The 14,169-nt window shown below is 36.6% G+C and overlaps 1 protein-coding gene across 1 annotated transcript in view; it reads left to right on the top strand.

Annotated features, from left to right (window-relative positions):
- TTC29 (tetratricopeptide repeat domain 29) overlaps positions 1-14,169 on the top strand; it is a 261,685-nt gene that overhangs the window by 157,911 nt on the left and 89,605 nt on the right. Inside the window, exon 10 of the mRNA XM_078068212.1 lies at positions 10,395-10,518. Within this exon, the coding sequence (XP_077924338.1) occupies positions 10,395-10,518 (124 nt within the window). The remainder of the gene's footprint in view (positions 1-10,394; positions 10,519-14,169) is intronic.

The raw sequence follows: 14,169 nt of genomic DNA, 5'->3' as shown, positions 1-14,169 counted from the left end.
AGGAGCTTATACACTCATTGGAAGCCTCAAATTTTGCAACTGTCACCCAAGGGACACCTTTGGGTCACCTGTTCTGAAGGTCTGCAGGGTTTACAATTATAGCCCCATAGGACTATATATAGTTGAATACTTTAAAGCTGCTGCCTGAGCATCTGGCTTCCAATCAGCCTGAAAGTAGGTGCTGACTGAGATCCCTCCCTTTGGAAAACTGACAGGTCTTGGCACACTTCAACCCCTTGCACCTATCAAGAACAAATCATGCTGCTCAGGTAATCACAAAGGTTCAAGAGACAACCAAGAGTTAGAGCAATGTTGAACAACAAGATTCACCTCTTATACAAGTCCACTCCTTCAAGACTGGAAGAGGTAGTGTTTCACCTAATACATAGAAACAAACATAGAGAATCAAAAAAAAGGGGGGGGGGAGGAAACAGAGGATTATGATCCAAATGAAAAAGCAAGATAAAACCGCAGTCAAAAATTTAATGAAATAGAGATAAGTAATTTACCTGATAAAGAGTCAAAAGTAATATAATTAAGATACTCAACGACTTGGGAGAAGAATGGATGAACACAGTGAGAACTTCACCAAAGAGATAGAAAATATAAGAAAGCGCAGAAGTAAACAGGACTCACAGAGCTGAAGAATACAATAACTGAAGTGAAAAATACACTAGAGTGGTTCAACATCAAACTAGGTGAAGCAGAAGAAAGGATCAGTGATCTAGAAGACAGGGCAGTGGAACTCACCTAAATAGAGCAGCAAAAAGAAAGAAGAATTTTAAAAAGGGAAGATAGCTTAGAAGACCTTGGAGACAACAACAAACAGAATAATATTTATAATTTAAGGGTCCCAGAAGAGACCAGAGAGAGAGAAAGGGGGAGAAAACTCATTTGAAGAAATAAATTGCTGAAAGCTTACCTAACATGGGAGAAAAATAGACATCCATATCCAGGAATCCCAGATAAATTCAACTAAAATGAACCCAGAAAGATCCTCACCAAGATACATTACAATTAAAATATCAAAAGTTAAAGATAAAGAGAGAATTTTAAAAGGAGCAAGAGAAAAGCAAGTTGTTACATACAAGGGAAACCCCAAAGACTATCAGCAGATTTTTCAACAGAATCTTTGCAAGTGAGAGGGAGGCAAATAATATATTCAAAGTGCTGAAAGGAAAAAAGTTGCAGCCAAAAATACTCCACTTGGCAAGGTTATCATTCGGAATTGAAAGAGAGATAAAAAGTTTTCCAGACAAGCAAAAGCTAGAGAAGTTTATCATCACAAACTGGATTTAAAAGAAATGTTAAAGGAACTACTTTAAGCTAAAAAAAAAAAAGGCATTAATTAGTAACAAGCAAACATATTAAAGTATAAATCTCATTGGTAAAGGTAAATATATAGTAAAGATAATGGGTTAGTCACTGATAAAACTCATATGAAGGTTAAAAGACAAAACTAGTGAAAATAACTACAATAATTAGTTAAGGAGTACAAAAAATAAAAAGATGTAAAATGTGACATCAAAAACATAAGAGGTGGAGGGACACCTGGGTGGCTCAGATGGTTAAGCATCTGCCTTCGGCTCAGGTCACGATCCCAGGGTCCTGGGATCGAGTCCCGCATCGGGCTCCCTGCTAGGCAGGGAGCCTGCTTCTCCCTCTGCTGCTGCCTCTCTCTATCTCTCTCTCTGACTCTCATGAATAAATAAATTTTTAAAAAAATAAAAAAAAAACATAAGAGGTGGAGTGGGAGGCAGTAAAAATGTAGAGTTTTAGAATGTATTCAAACTTAAGTTGCTGTCAACTTAAAATAAACTGTTATATATATAAGCTGTTATATGTGCCCCTCATGGTAACCACAAAGTAAAAACTTATAGTAGATACACAAAAGATAATAAGAAAGGAATCTAAGCATAACACTAAAGAAAGTCATCAAACCACAAGGGAAGAAAGCAAAAGAAGAAGACAGGAATATAGAGGAACTACAAAGCAGCCAGAAAACAGTTTAAAAAATGGCAATAAGCACATACCTGTCAATAATTACTTTAGATGTAAATGGATTAAATTCTCCAGTCAAAAGACACAATGTGGCTAAATGAATAATAAAAAAATAAAGACCCATCTATATGCTGCCTATAAGAGACTCACTTTAGATGTAAGGATACACACAGACTGAAAGTGAAGGGATAAAAAGGATGTTTCATACAATTGGTAAACCAAAAGAAAGCTGGGGTAGCTAAACTGACATTAGACAAAATAAGCTTTAAAACAAAAACTGTAATAAAAACAAAGAAGGGAATTACATAATGATAAAGGGATCAATCCAACAAGAGGATATGACATTTTTAAATATTTATGCATATAATATAGGAGGACCTAAATATCTAAAGCAAATATTAACAGATCTAAAGGGAGAAAGTGACAGCACTACAACAAAATAGGGGATTTTATTACCCCACTTACATCAATAAATAGATCATTAGACAGAAAATCAATAAGGAAACATCATCCTTAAATGACACATTAGACCAGTTGCACATAATAGATATATACAGAACATTCCATAAAAAGCAACAGAATACACATTCTTCTCAAGAGCACAGGGAATATTCTTCACAACAGATCATATGTTACAGCACAAAACAAGTCTCAATAAATTTAAGAAGATTGAAATCAAATAAAACATCTTTTCTGACTACAATGGTATGAAACCAGAAATGAATTACAAGAAAAAAAAAAAAACCCAGAAAATTCACAAATATATAGAGATTAACAACATGATACTGAACAACCAGTGGGTCAATTAAAGAAAAATCAACATGATACACCACATTGACAAAATGTAGGATAAAATAATATAATCATCTCAACAGATGCAGAAAAAAGCATTTGACAAAATTCAACATCCATTTATGATAAAAACTCTCAAGGAAGTGAGGATAGAGGGAATGAACCTCAACATAGTAAAGGCCATATATGACAAGCCCACAGCTAATATTATACTCAATAGTGAAAAACTGAAAACTTTTCCTCTAAGATCAGGAATAAGACAAGGATGCCCATTCTCACCGCTTTTATTTAACATAGTATTGGAAGTCCTAGCCACAGCAATTGGGCAAGGAAAAGAAATGAAGGTATCCAAAATGGAAAAAAGAGGTAAAACTGTCACTATTTGTGGACAACATGACTTTATATATAGAAAATCCTAAAGACTCCACCAAAAAACTGTTAGAACTAATAAATGAATTCAGTAAAGTTTCAAAGTACAAAATTAACATATGAAAATTTGTTGCATTCCTATACACTAACAACAATCTATCAGAAAGAGTAATTAAGAAAACAATCCCAGGGCACCTGGGTGGCTCAGTCAGTTAAGCATCTGACCCTTAGTTTCGGCTCAGGTCATGATCTCATGGATCATGGGATCGAGCGCTGCATCAGGCTCTGAGCTCAGCGGGGCATCTGCTTGAAAGATTCTTTCTGCCCCTCCCCCCCACTTGCTCACTCTCTCAATAAATAAATAAATCTTTTTAAAAGAAAAAAGAAAACATTCCATCTATAATGGCATCAAAAAGAATAAAATATCTAGGAACAAATTTAACCAAGGAGGTGGAAAGACCTGTACACTGAAAAATATAAAACATTGATGAAATAAATTGAAGTAAACACAAATAAATGGAAAGATACTCTGTGTTCATGGATTGGAAGAATTAATATTGTTAAAATGTCCATACTTCCCAATGCAATCTACATATTTAGTGCAATCCCTATCAAAATCCTAATGTCATTTTCCCCAGAAATAGAACAAATTGTAAAATGTATATGGAACCACAAAAGATCTTGAATAGTCAAAGCAATCTTGAGAAAGAAAAACAAAGCTGGAGTCATATGCTCCCTAATTTCAAACTGTATTATAAATCTATAATACTCAGAGTGCCTGGGTGGCTCAATCGGTTAAGCCTCAGCTTTCAGCTCAGGTCATGATCCCACGGTCCTGGGATCTAGCCCCACATTGTGCTCTCTGCTGAGCAGAGCCTGCTTCTTCCTCTCCATCTGTCTACCACTCTGCCTACTTGTGCTCTCTCTCTCTGTCAAATAAATAAATAAAATCTTTAAAATGAAACAAAACAAAACAAAAAAAGCAAAAGCAAACAAACAGAAACAGTACAGTACTGGCATAGAAACAGACACATAGATCAATAGAACAGAACAGAGAGTCCAGAAATAAACCACACATATATATGGTCAATTAATTTACAAAAAAGAGCCAAGAATATACAATGGGAAAAGGACAGTTTATTTATAAATGGTATTAGGTGAACTGGACAGCCACATGCAAAAGTTACTACTTTTTTACACCATACACAAAAAATTAACACCAAATGGATTAAAGACAAATGTAAAACCTGAAATCCTAAAACTCTGAGGAGGTAGGCAGTAAGCTCTTTGTTGTATGTCTTGGTGATTTGGCAGGGGGGTCTAACTCCAAAAAGAAAGGCATAAAAGCAAAAATAAGTAAGTGTGACTACATCAAACTAAAAAGCTTCTTCTGTACAGCAAAAGAAATTATCAACAAAATGTAAAGGCAACCTACTGAACTAGAATATTTGCAAGTCATATATCTGATAAGGAGTTAATATCCAAAATAAATAAAGAACTCACATAACTCAATAGCAAAAAAACTCCCAAACAATCTAATTAAAAAATGGGCAGAATATCTGAACAGTCATTTTTCCAAAGAAGACATATACATGGCCAATAGGCCATGCTCAATATCACTAATCATCAGAGAAATGCAAATCAAAACCTTAATGAGGTATCACCTCTCACCTGTTTGAATGGCTATTATCAAAAAGATAAAAAACAAATGTTGTCAAGGGCATGGAGAGGGGAACTCTCGTGCGCTGTTAGTGGGAATATAAATTGGTACAGCCACTATGGAAAACAGTATGGAGGTTCTTCAAAAAATTGAAAGTAGAACTATGTGATCCAGCAATTCCACTTCTAGATATTTATCTGAAGGAAATGAAAACACTAACTTGAAAAGGTATATGCACCCCTGTGTTCACTGCAGCATTATTTACAGTAGCCAAGATACGGAAATAACCTAAGTATCATCAATGGATGAATGAGTAAGATATAGTATATATACACAATGGAATTCTACTCAGCCATAAAAAAGAATAAAACCTTGCCATTTGGGGCAACATGGTGAACTTTAACAGTATTAAGCTAAGTGAAATAAGTCCGGCAGACGAAGATAAATACTTAAGCTGCCACTTATATGCAGAATCTGAAAAACAAACTGAACAAACAAACAAAACAAAGCAAAATGAAACTCATGTATGTGAGCAGTTTGGCGGCTGCCAGGGAGAAGGGGGTTTAGGGGTTGAGCGTAAGGGATGAACAGGGTTGGGAGGTACAGACTTCCAGGTGTGAAGTAAATAGGTCATGGGGATGTGGTGTGCAGCAGAGCAACTCCAATCAGTGGTGTTGAGCGTACTTGAAGGTTGCTGAGGGAGAGTAGATCTTGAAAGTGCTCATCAAAAGCAAAAAAAATTGTGTAACATTTTTATGGAGACAGATGGTGACTAGACTTATTGTGGTAATCATCTCACAATGTAGACAAGTGTTGAATCATCACGTTGTAAACCCGAAACTAATATAATATTGTATGACAATTATACCCAAGAATAATTAAGAATAGAAATAACAAGGCAGGTTGACATTTTTTTCCAAGTTCAATAAGTTCTAATCTTAGATAACTCTTCGGCTTGGTTATACACATAATTTCCCACTCTAGTTAATTTTGTAAAACAGCCAAATAATTTTTAATTTGCCCGCTAGTGACTCTTGACACACTCAACCCATTCGTGGGTCTATTTTATGAATATTCTAAACTTATTAAAATGTTTTTGCATGAACTTACTTATTCCAATACTGACCATTTCTGATGTCAAAAAAAAAAATTTCAAACTCCTGCCACGGAGAAAGTGGAACCCTCTTACACTGCTGGTGGGAAACTGGTATAGCCACTCTGGAAAACAGTATGGAGGTTCCTGAAGAAGTTAAAAATAGAGCTACCCTACGACCCAGCAATTGCACTACTGGGTATTTACCCCAAAGATACAAATGTACTGATTCAAAGGGGCACCTGCATCCCAATGTTTATAGCAGCAATGTCTACAATAGCGAAACTGTGGAAAAAGCCGAGATGTCCATTGACAGATGAATGGATAAAGAAGGTGTGGCATATATATACAGTGGAATATTACTCAGCCATCAGAAAGGATGCATTCTTACCCTTTACATCAACATGGATAGAACTGGAGGGTATTAATGCTGAGCAAAATAAATCAATCAGAGAAAGACAATTATCATATGGTTTCACTCATATGCAGAATATAAGAAACAGCACAGACAATCATAGATGAGAAGTCATCAGAGAGGGAGAAAAACCATGAGAGACTCTTAACTATAGGAAACAAACAGGGTTGCTAGAGGGGAGGTTGGTGGGGGATGGGGTAATTGGGCCATGGGCATTAAGGAGGGCATGTGAGGTGATAACCCCTGAGTGTTATACACAACTGATGAATTATTGAACTCTACATCTGAAACTAATGATGTGCTATATGTTGGCTAATTGAATTTAAAGAAAAATAAAAAAATTCTTGCCACTGAAAATAAAATATTACCTCTTAACTCTTTATTGCATGTGGTAATAATATAGTTCATCAATCATCTATTGTAGAGATTCATGGAAAAAATTATTATGTGTTGAGTTCTATTTGCTCAGAGATTTTAGATTAATATTAAATTTTGCCATTTAAACTGCAGCCAGGGAAATGAATGCCATTTCGCAAGTGAATTTGTAAGGTTAGAAATGTTGATATTTTGATGCCCACTATATAAACAGAATGCTGTTGAATATATGATTGCTTTATGATTATGCACATATGACATAAACACAAGCACAAAAAATTAGGTACGTTTGTTTTTGCATAAAATTAAATAAAATGAATAGATACATGTAGAGATTTATTAGAACTATTAAGTAATTGGACCAGTTTTAGAGTTTTTGACTCTCATTATGTTCTAGTTATATATCATGTATACATAAATTCAATGTGAATTTTAAACTTCCTAGAAAGTTTTAATCAAAAATTTACTAGCCAAAGAACTACCCATTATACTGAAGGAGTAGCTTTATTTTTAGATTTCACTGAATCTAAGATTGTTTCTATTGGACGATGCACCTTACATACTACCAAAAATCATATTCTAACTAAACTGTAACATAATAACTCTTATTGCTTAGAATTTTGATTTTATACTTAACAAAAGAGCTATTTTAGGCTCAATTACACACAGACATTTTTATTACTCCTAAGCATTCATGTAAAAAAATACAAACAAATTGATTATACTACTCAAACATATTTGCATTCCAAGTCCAATTCTTCTGAATCACTTTTAAATCAGAATTATCACTATTTTTTTCCCAAACATATTATTTTTTATGCCGTCAAGAACTTTGGTACTATAGCCTTTCTTAAAATAGTGCTCCAGTATCATCTCCAGGATTTTTTTCCAAGTCATGGACACTCAATTTGCCCATTTTGAAGTTGGTATTTTCTTAACTTTCAGAAGATTTCATAAAGGTGTTTAGAAAACAACCAGTACTCCTATCCCTTTTTGAAATTATCTTTAAATAGTTTTTAACAGAAATATCAAGGCATTGCAATTGTTGGGTCATGTCCGGGATTATAAACCTAATCCATTTCTGCAGCAACAACTTTGACCTACCTGACTGTTCCCCATCTGACAAAGATCGTAAGATGCCCACCTGTTGTAAGACATCCTGATTTCAGAAATGTTAAAACCTGGGAAAATGTGTGTTTTAGAATCAATGAAATATGGTACTAATATTGCTAAATTTTTCTGTCATTGCAATAATTTTTTAAAGATTGTATTTATTCATTTCAGAGAGAGAGCACAGAGAGGGAGAGGGAGGGTGAGAGAAAGAAGGAGACTCCCAGCTGAGCAGAGAGCCCGACTTGCGGCTCTATCCCAGGACGCTGGGATCATGACCCGAGCGGAAGGCAGAGGCTTAACCACCTGAGCCACCCAGGTGCCCAGTAATTTCAGTAATTTAAAAATTTGTAGCAAAGCTTCTGTATATGCTACATTCATTACCATACCCTCCGGAGCTCCTATGAGTAAATCCTTGCAGTATAAATTGAGAAATACCCATGCACGGAGCAGCTCAATTGCAAAACAACCTCTGCATTTCAGAATTTCATCCTGTGAATTATTGAGTCATGGCATAGGTGTTCACTGGGAACTGCTGGCCTATGAAAGCAAAGGGAAATTCTAGGGATTCAGAGACATTCAGAAATAATAGTTTTTCCTTTATTATAGTTAATTCAAGACTACCATTATAAGTTTTCTGTCATTTTAAAATCTCTAAATTCTGGATTTTGTCACATTAATACAAATTTTCAGTGGTTCTGATATGATTTAACAATAGAATTTCATATAATCTTAGATTCACCATTCTGTTAGGAGTTGAGGAAAAAATTAAAAATTCAGAGTCAACGGATAAAACTGAATTTTTTCAGCACACTTAATTTGGAGCCATTATTTTGAAATCACTTCTTTCTTTGTCCATAGCATTTTAATTGTTTATGGCAAATCCCTGAATCAGCAGCCAAATTTCCCTTGAGCTGGACTTTGGCTTCAGCGACCTCTACAAAATCAGTCATAGTATATTATACCTTGAATATAGCTCTTTTTGAAAATTACTGTCTCTTCGGTTGAGCAAATATTTTCTATCTTGGTTCTTAATCTCGTTTGCTTTTATGAGAGTGTGCCTCTCTCAGTGGGCCCCTAAGCATTCTTCACATAGGATATCACTACAGCTGGCTCCTAAAAGAGCCTGTCTCCTTAGACTGGCTTTCAAATTTCAAATAATTATCTCCTTTAGGGAGATTTTTAGAGTCTTTCCACTCCTCCCTCCTCTTTCTGTTTAGCTCTTGCTCATTCATATAAAACTAAGATTTGTATATACTTGAAGTGGCATTCAGATCATGAAAAACTGATGAGTATTTGGGACTCAGATTTATAAAATGAGAGCAGAATTCAAATAATAGAAGTTTCTGAATATAATTCATTGAAATCTTTAAAATGATGTGCCCTCAATTCTTTATGAGAGAAAAAAAAAATAGCCAAAATTGTTTTAGCTACTTTTGGTAATTTGAGTTGCTGTAACAATCTCTAGAATCTCAGTGGCATATCACAATGAAATCTTATTTCTTCCTTATATAAATTCTTGGCGTTTGCCAATGGTTGTGCCATGCCTTCCAGAAGCCAGGCCTTTCCATCTGGGGGCTGTATCTCTCTCTCATTCTTTGGAGTCCTGGTTGGGGGAATTCTGAAATACTCCATTTTCATCTTATTTGTTCTAATACCTCCTGCAGGTTCTGCCTCCCCAAAAGGACTGGCTTCATTTGCAAAGTAGTATGGAAAATTTCCACCTTTTCAGAGGTTTTCTTTTTTAAAAAATGACACCTTCATTGAGATATAATTCATATACCATATATTCACCATTTTAAAGTTCAGTATTTTTTAGTTATATTCACAGAGTTGTACAACCATCACCACAATTTAAGTTGGATCATTTTTGTCACTCCAAAAAGAAACCCCATATTTCTTAGCAACCGCTCTCCATTCCCCTTCTCACCAGCCTTTGGTAACCACTAGCCTACTTTCTGTTTCTATGTATTTGCCTATTCTGGACATTTTATGTAAATGGAGTCATACGATATATGTTTTTTTGTGACTGGCTTCTTTCATTTAACTTATTTTCAAGGTTTATCCATGTTGTGGTATGTATCACTAAACTTCATTCTTTCTTATGGCAGAATAATATTCCATTGTATGGAGAGGCCACATTTTGCTCATTCATTCAATTGATAGACATTGGGATTGTTTCCTCTTCTTGGCTACTATAAATAATGCTGCTATGGACATTTGTGTACAAGTTTTTGTGTGGACATAATATTTTTATTTCTCTTGGGCATATATATAGGAGTGGAATTGTTCAGTCATATGGTAACTATATCAAAATTTTTGAGGATCTGCCAAGTTGTTTTCCAAAGCAGGTGCACCATTTTACAATCCCACCAGCAACAATGAGGGTTTAAAGGTTTAAGTTTTAACTCACTGTATACTCCAACAAAGACAAGCCACATATTTTTTAAATTTGCATTTCACATTTCATTATCCTGGACCATTTTGCACTTTCTAAAGCAAAGACACAAAATCTCTTCTCTTTACTGTGACATTAAATGAGATGATACTCCAATAGTTTCCTATTTTATTTATTCCAGCCAAGGAGAGATGACAGAAGCAATTAAATACTTGAAAAAGGTTGTGAAAATCGCAAGAAACAATTTTCAAAAACTAGATGTTGTGAGAGCAAGTACAATGCTTGGGGATATCTACAATGAAAAAGTGAGTATATGTGTTTCTTTCTTGTAGGAAGAAATTTTCAGAGTTTTAAAATTCTATTCCCATTTGACTCTCACCTTCCCATAATATGTTATGCAGAACGACCCCAGGACCACAGGGTTTGGTTAATGCACTGGGCATTTACTTCCTCTTCTTCCAGGACCTGAGTGCCATCTTGGGCACAGTCACCACGAGCTGCTAAAACTGGTTCATATCTTCACAGCCAGTGAAGATTCTAAGTGGTTTTGGATTTGAAGAGCAATTAAAACATTTCAACTCAAAGAATATCGTTATAATGGTTGGCTCTTAGCTGCTGACACTAACATTCATCTTCCTTGCTCCAAATTCTCATTTCATTAATTCAGCTGTGATGTCCCTGTTAGGTCCTTCAGGAGAAGAAAGGACAATCCCAAGAGCAATTCTGAAGGAAATACAGAATTCTAGCATCAGACTGGTTATGTGAAAGAAAAGAGAAAGAAGAGAAAGTCTGAAATAAAAGGATGTTATTCAAGAGGCCATTACTAGTGAAATGAATTGGTCATAACACATTGATCTTTTGATTTATTTCTCCTGAGTTCAGCTTTCATTACCCAGATTTTTCTTTAAGAAACAGTATAAAAGAGGCTTTTTTTCTCTAGCTATAATTGCTGTTTGGATAATGAATAGGATCTATCATTTTTGAGGACAGTTTCATTCTTAAACTATGTTTCTACACCTTGTCTTAGTCTTTTTTGAGAGGTTGTATACGTAGTGATTAAAGGCACTAATTCTAATACTAAAGTGTTTGGTGAAAAGCCTAATTTTTTCACTTATAAGACCTGTGGCCTACGACAAGTTACTTATCTTCTAGGTGCCTCAATTTTCTCCCCTCATAAGGTGGTAGTGAGGATTGAGTTAATGAATGTAAAGCAGTTACAATAGCATTTGGCAGGGGAAGCAAGTGCCAGCTCTATAAGCCATTATTATTCTGTACACCTTTATGAGGTATCATACAATCCCCCTTTTCCCTAGGCTCAGAGGGTTTAAGAAACCTACCCCAGGCCTCCACGTTTCTAGGTGGCTGTGGTATTCAAATGCACTCTAAACCACTACAGTCTTTTGTTTGCCATATAATTGACCAATGATTTCAGAATTATTTAGGCTTTTTTTTTTTAAGGAAATAGAGTTTGAAACTAATCCGAATGAATGAAACTACCATCTTTTATTCCTGCTATGGGAAACATGCTTTCAAACAGGGTATCTGATTTCTTTTTACACCCCTCTCTCTCACCCACCCTGGCTCATTTGCTTCCTCTCTCCTATTATCCACTATCATTAAACCCCCTTTTTCTCTTGACTGTCACTCTCCTCCTTCTCTTCTCCTCCCCTACATGTCTTGCTCTTCTTTCCTGCCCCTGTTTTTCTGGTCTGCTCTCACCCTCGATGATCCTTTCCTTCTGATCTCCCCAATTTTTTCCCCCTCTTTCTTTGTGCCTCTCCCACCTGCCACCCCAGGTCTCTCTCTCTCACCATGTGCCCCTTCTGCTGCCTCATCTCTATGGTGTGACTCTACTCTGGTGACTCCTCTCTCCTGGATCTTGTTTGTACTTTTGTTTCCTTTTTGGGATAACATGCTGAAAAATAGACAAAGCTCATGTCCTTGTGAGGCGGGCAGTCTAATGGGAGCTTATTCTGAGTAGCAGAATCAGCATTCCTAGTTATACATACTTTTTAAAGGGATTGTTCTTCAAAACAGAAGTGCCAAAAACACAAATTGCTTTACCCTCCCACCAAACGATACCTAGAACTTAGTGTGTTAGTATAATACAAACATTAAGTATCAGCCTATATCCTCCTATTACAGAAAGCATAAGGAAAATAAAACAATAAACCCTTCTGAGGGGTAATTTTTATATTTGCATTTTTTGAGCTTTTTTGCCAAGAGTTATATCTCATCAGTCTGTATTGTATTCTCTGGTTATTAATTCTTAAAGAAGAGTCTAAAGCTAGAGACATGAATACTATCCAAAAGCTATGTCAATTACCAAAAGTTATTTTTTTACCATTTTGTCTCAATTCTAATATAAAATTTGGAGGATTCCAGGTATTCATGCTATCTATAAATATATATGCCGTCAAATACACAAGTTGATTCATATATCTTAGTGATTCCTTATATTTTAATGTAATAAAACGTTACTGATAAATAGTGTAGTATTTTTAAATAGTTTTTTTTTTTTTGAGAGAGAGAGCATGACAGGGGGAGGGGCAAAGGAGAGGGAGAGAGAGAATCTCAAGCAGGCTCCATGTTCAGTGCAGAGCCTGATGAGGGCTCGATTTCACGAGCTGAGATCATGACCTGATCTGAAATCAAGAGTTGGATGCTTAACCGACTGAGCCACCCAGGTGCCCCTTAAGTATACAATACTGTAACAATTTTATGACATCACAGACTTCAAAACAAAACTTGGTTTATTACTAAAATTGTTAATGTTCTATTCAATTTTTGTGCATTACTGTGATTCTTTGTGGACACTTCCTCAAGTAAAAAAAATCTACTGATTACTTCTCAGCCTGACTGAATTGTTAAATCATGACCAAGAGTGTGAATTGAAAGCATATAACAGCATTTGGGGGTTGGTCTGGGGACCCCAAGGGCTCCCGCAGTCTCAGCCCATCATCTCTGGGTTCACTGCTCAGCTGGACGCAAGGAGGTTGCACCAATTTCAGAAAGAGATGCTTCTATGGAAAGAATTATTAAGCTACCCCTATTTAGAAATGAAGACACTGAATAGTGGAATTATAAGCATTTCCTTTACCAACCTATACATTCAATGTCATAGAGACTCATTTAAAATCTACTGCATGGAAAAGATGGTGGAGGAATAGGGGACCCTATTCCAACCAGTCTCCTGAATTGAACTGGATATCTACCAGACCACTCTGAACACCTACGAAATCAGCCTGAGATGTAAGATATATCTGGATCTCTACAAACAGAATATCACAGGTGGTTGGTTTTGAGGTATGAAGCAGGGAGCCATGATTCCACGGGCAGATATTGGAAGACAAATGGAAGGGGGAGGGAGCTATGGGGATCCTGCACCGCCGGTTTGTGAAAGCCTCTCGCTCTGGGGACAGGGCACAGAATCACAGACCAGTAGCAGCAGGGAAAAGATTTTAGGGCAGCCCCCCGGACTGAAACCTGAAGCAGTGGGGCCGTGCATGCGAACTGGGGGCAGCTGGCAGTTTTAGAAGCACAAAGGGCAGAGACATCCCTAGACCTGGAAGCAAGGACTGGGAGTGCTGCTGAGGGCACACAACCCAGGACGCTGCAGTTTTTAGCAGCACAGACAGAAACAGAGATAATGTGGCTTGGAGAGCTCACTGAAGAACAGACTGAAATCTCTCTGTTCTGAGGCAGAGGGTTGGAAACGGTCTCTTCTGCTCTGACTCTTGGAAGAGACGTGGAAAGCCACCAGGGAAAGCCACCAGAGAACAAAAGCCCCCCCCAAACCGGTTTTTGCTGAGCCCATCCCCTCCCACAGGGGGCAGGGCCACTCTGCCCAAACAGGGTTGCCTTAGTAACAGCGCAGCAGGACCCACCCCCAGGAGACAGGCTGGGAGAACAAGAAGCCAACAACCCTAAGGTCCCTATAAAACAGTGTATCTTGC

The sequence above is a fragment of the Halichoerus grypus genome, chromosome 3, assembly GCF_964656455.1.
Source record: "Halichoerus grypus chromosome 3, mHalGry1.hap1.1, whole genome shotgun sequence".
Lineage (NCBI taxonomy): Eukaryota > Metazoa > Chordata > Mammalia > Carnivora > Phocidae > Halichoerus > Halichoerus grypus.
The sequence above is the reverse complement of the archived record's forward strand: the minus strand, read 5'-3'. Positions and strand labels throughout refer to the sequence as shown.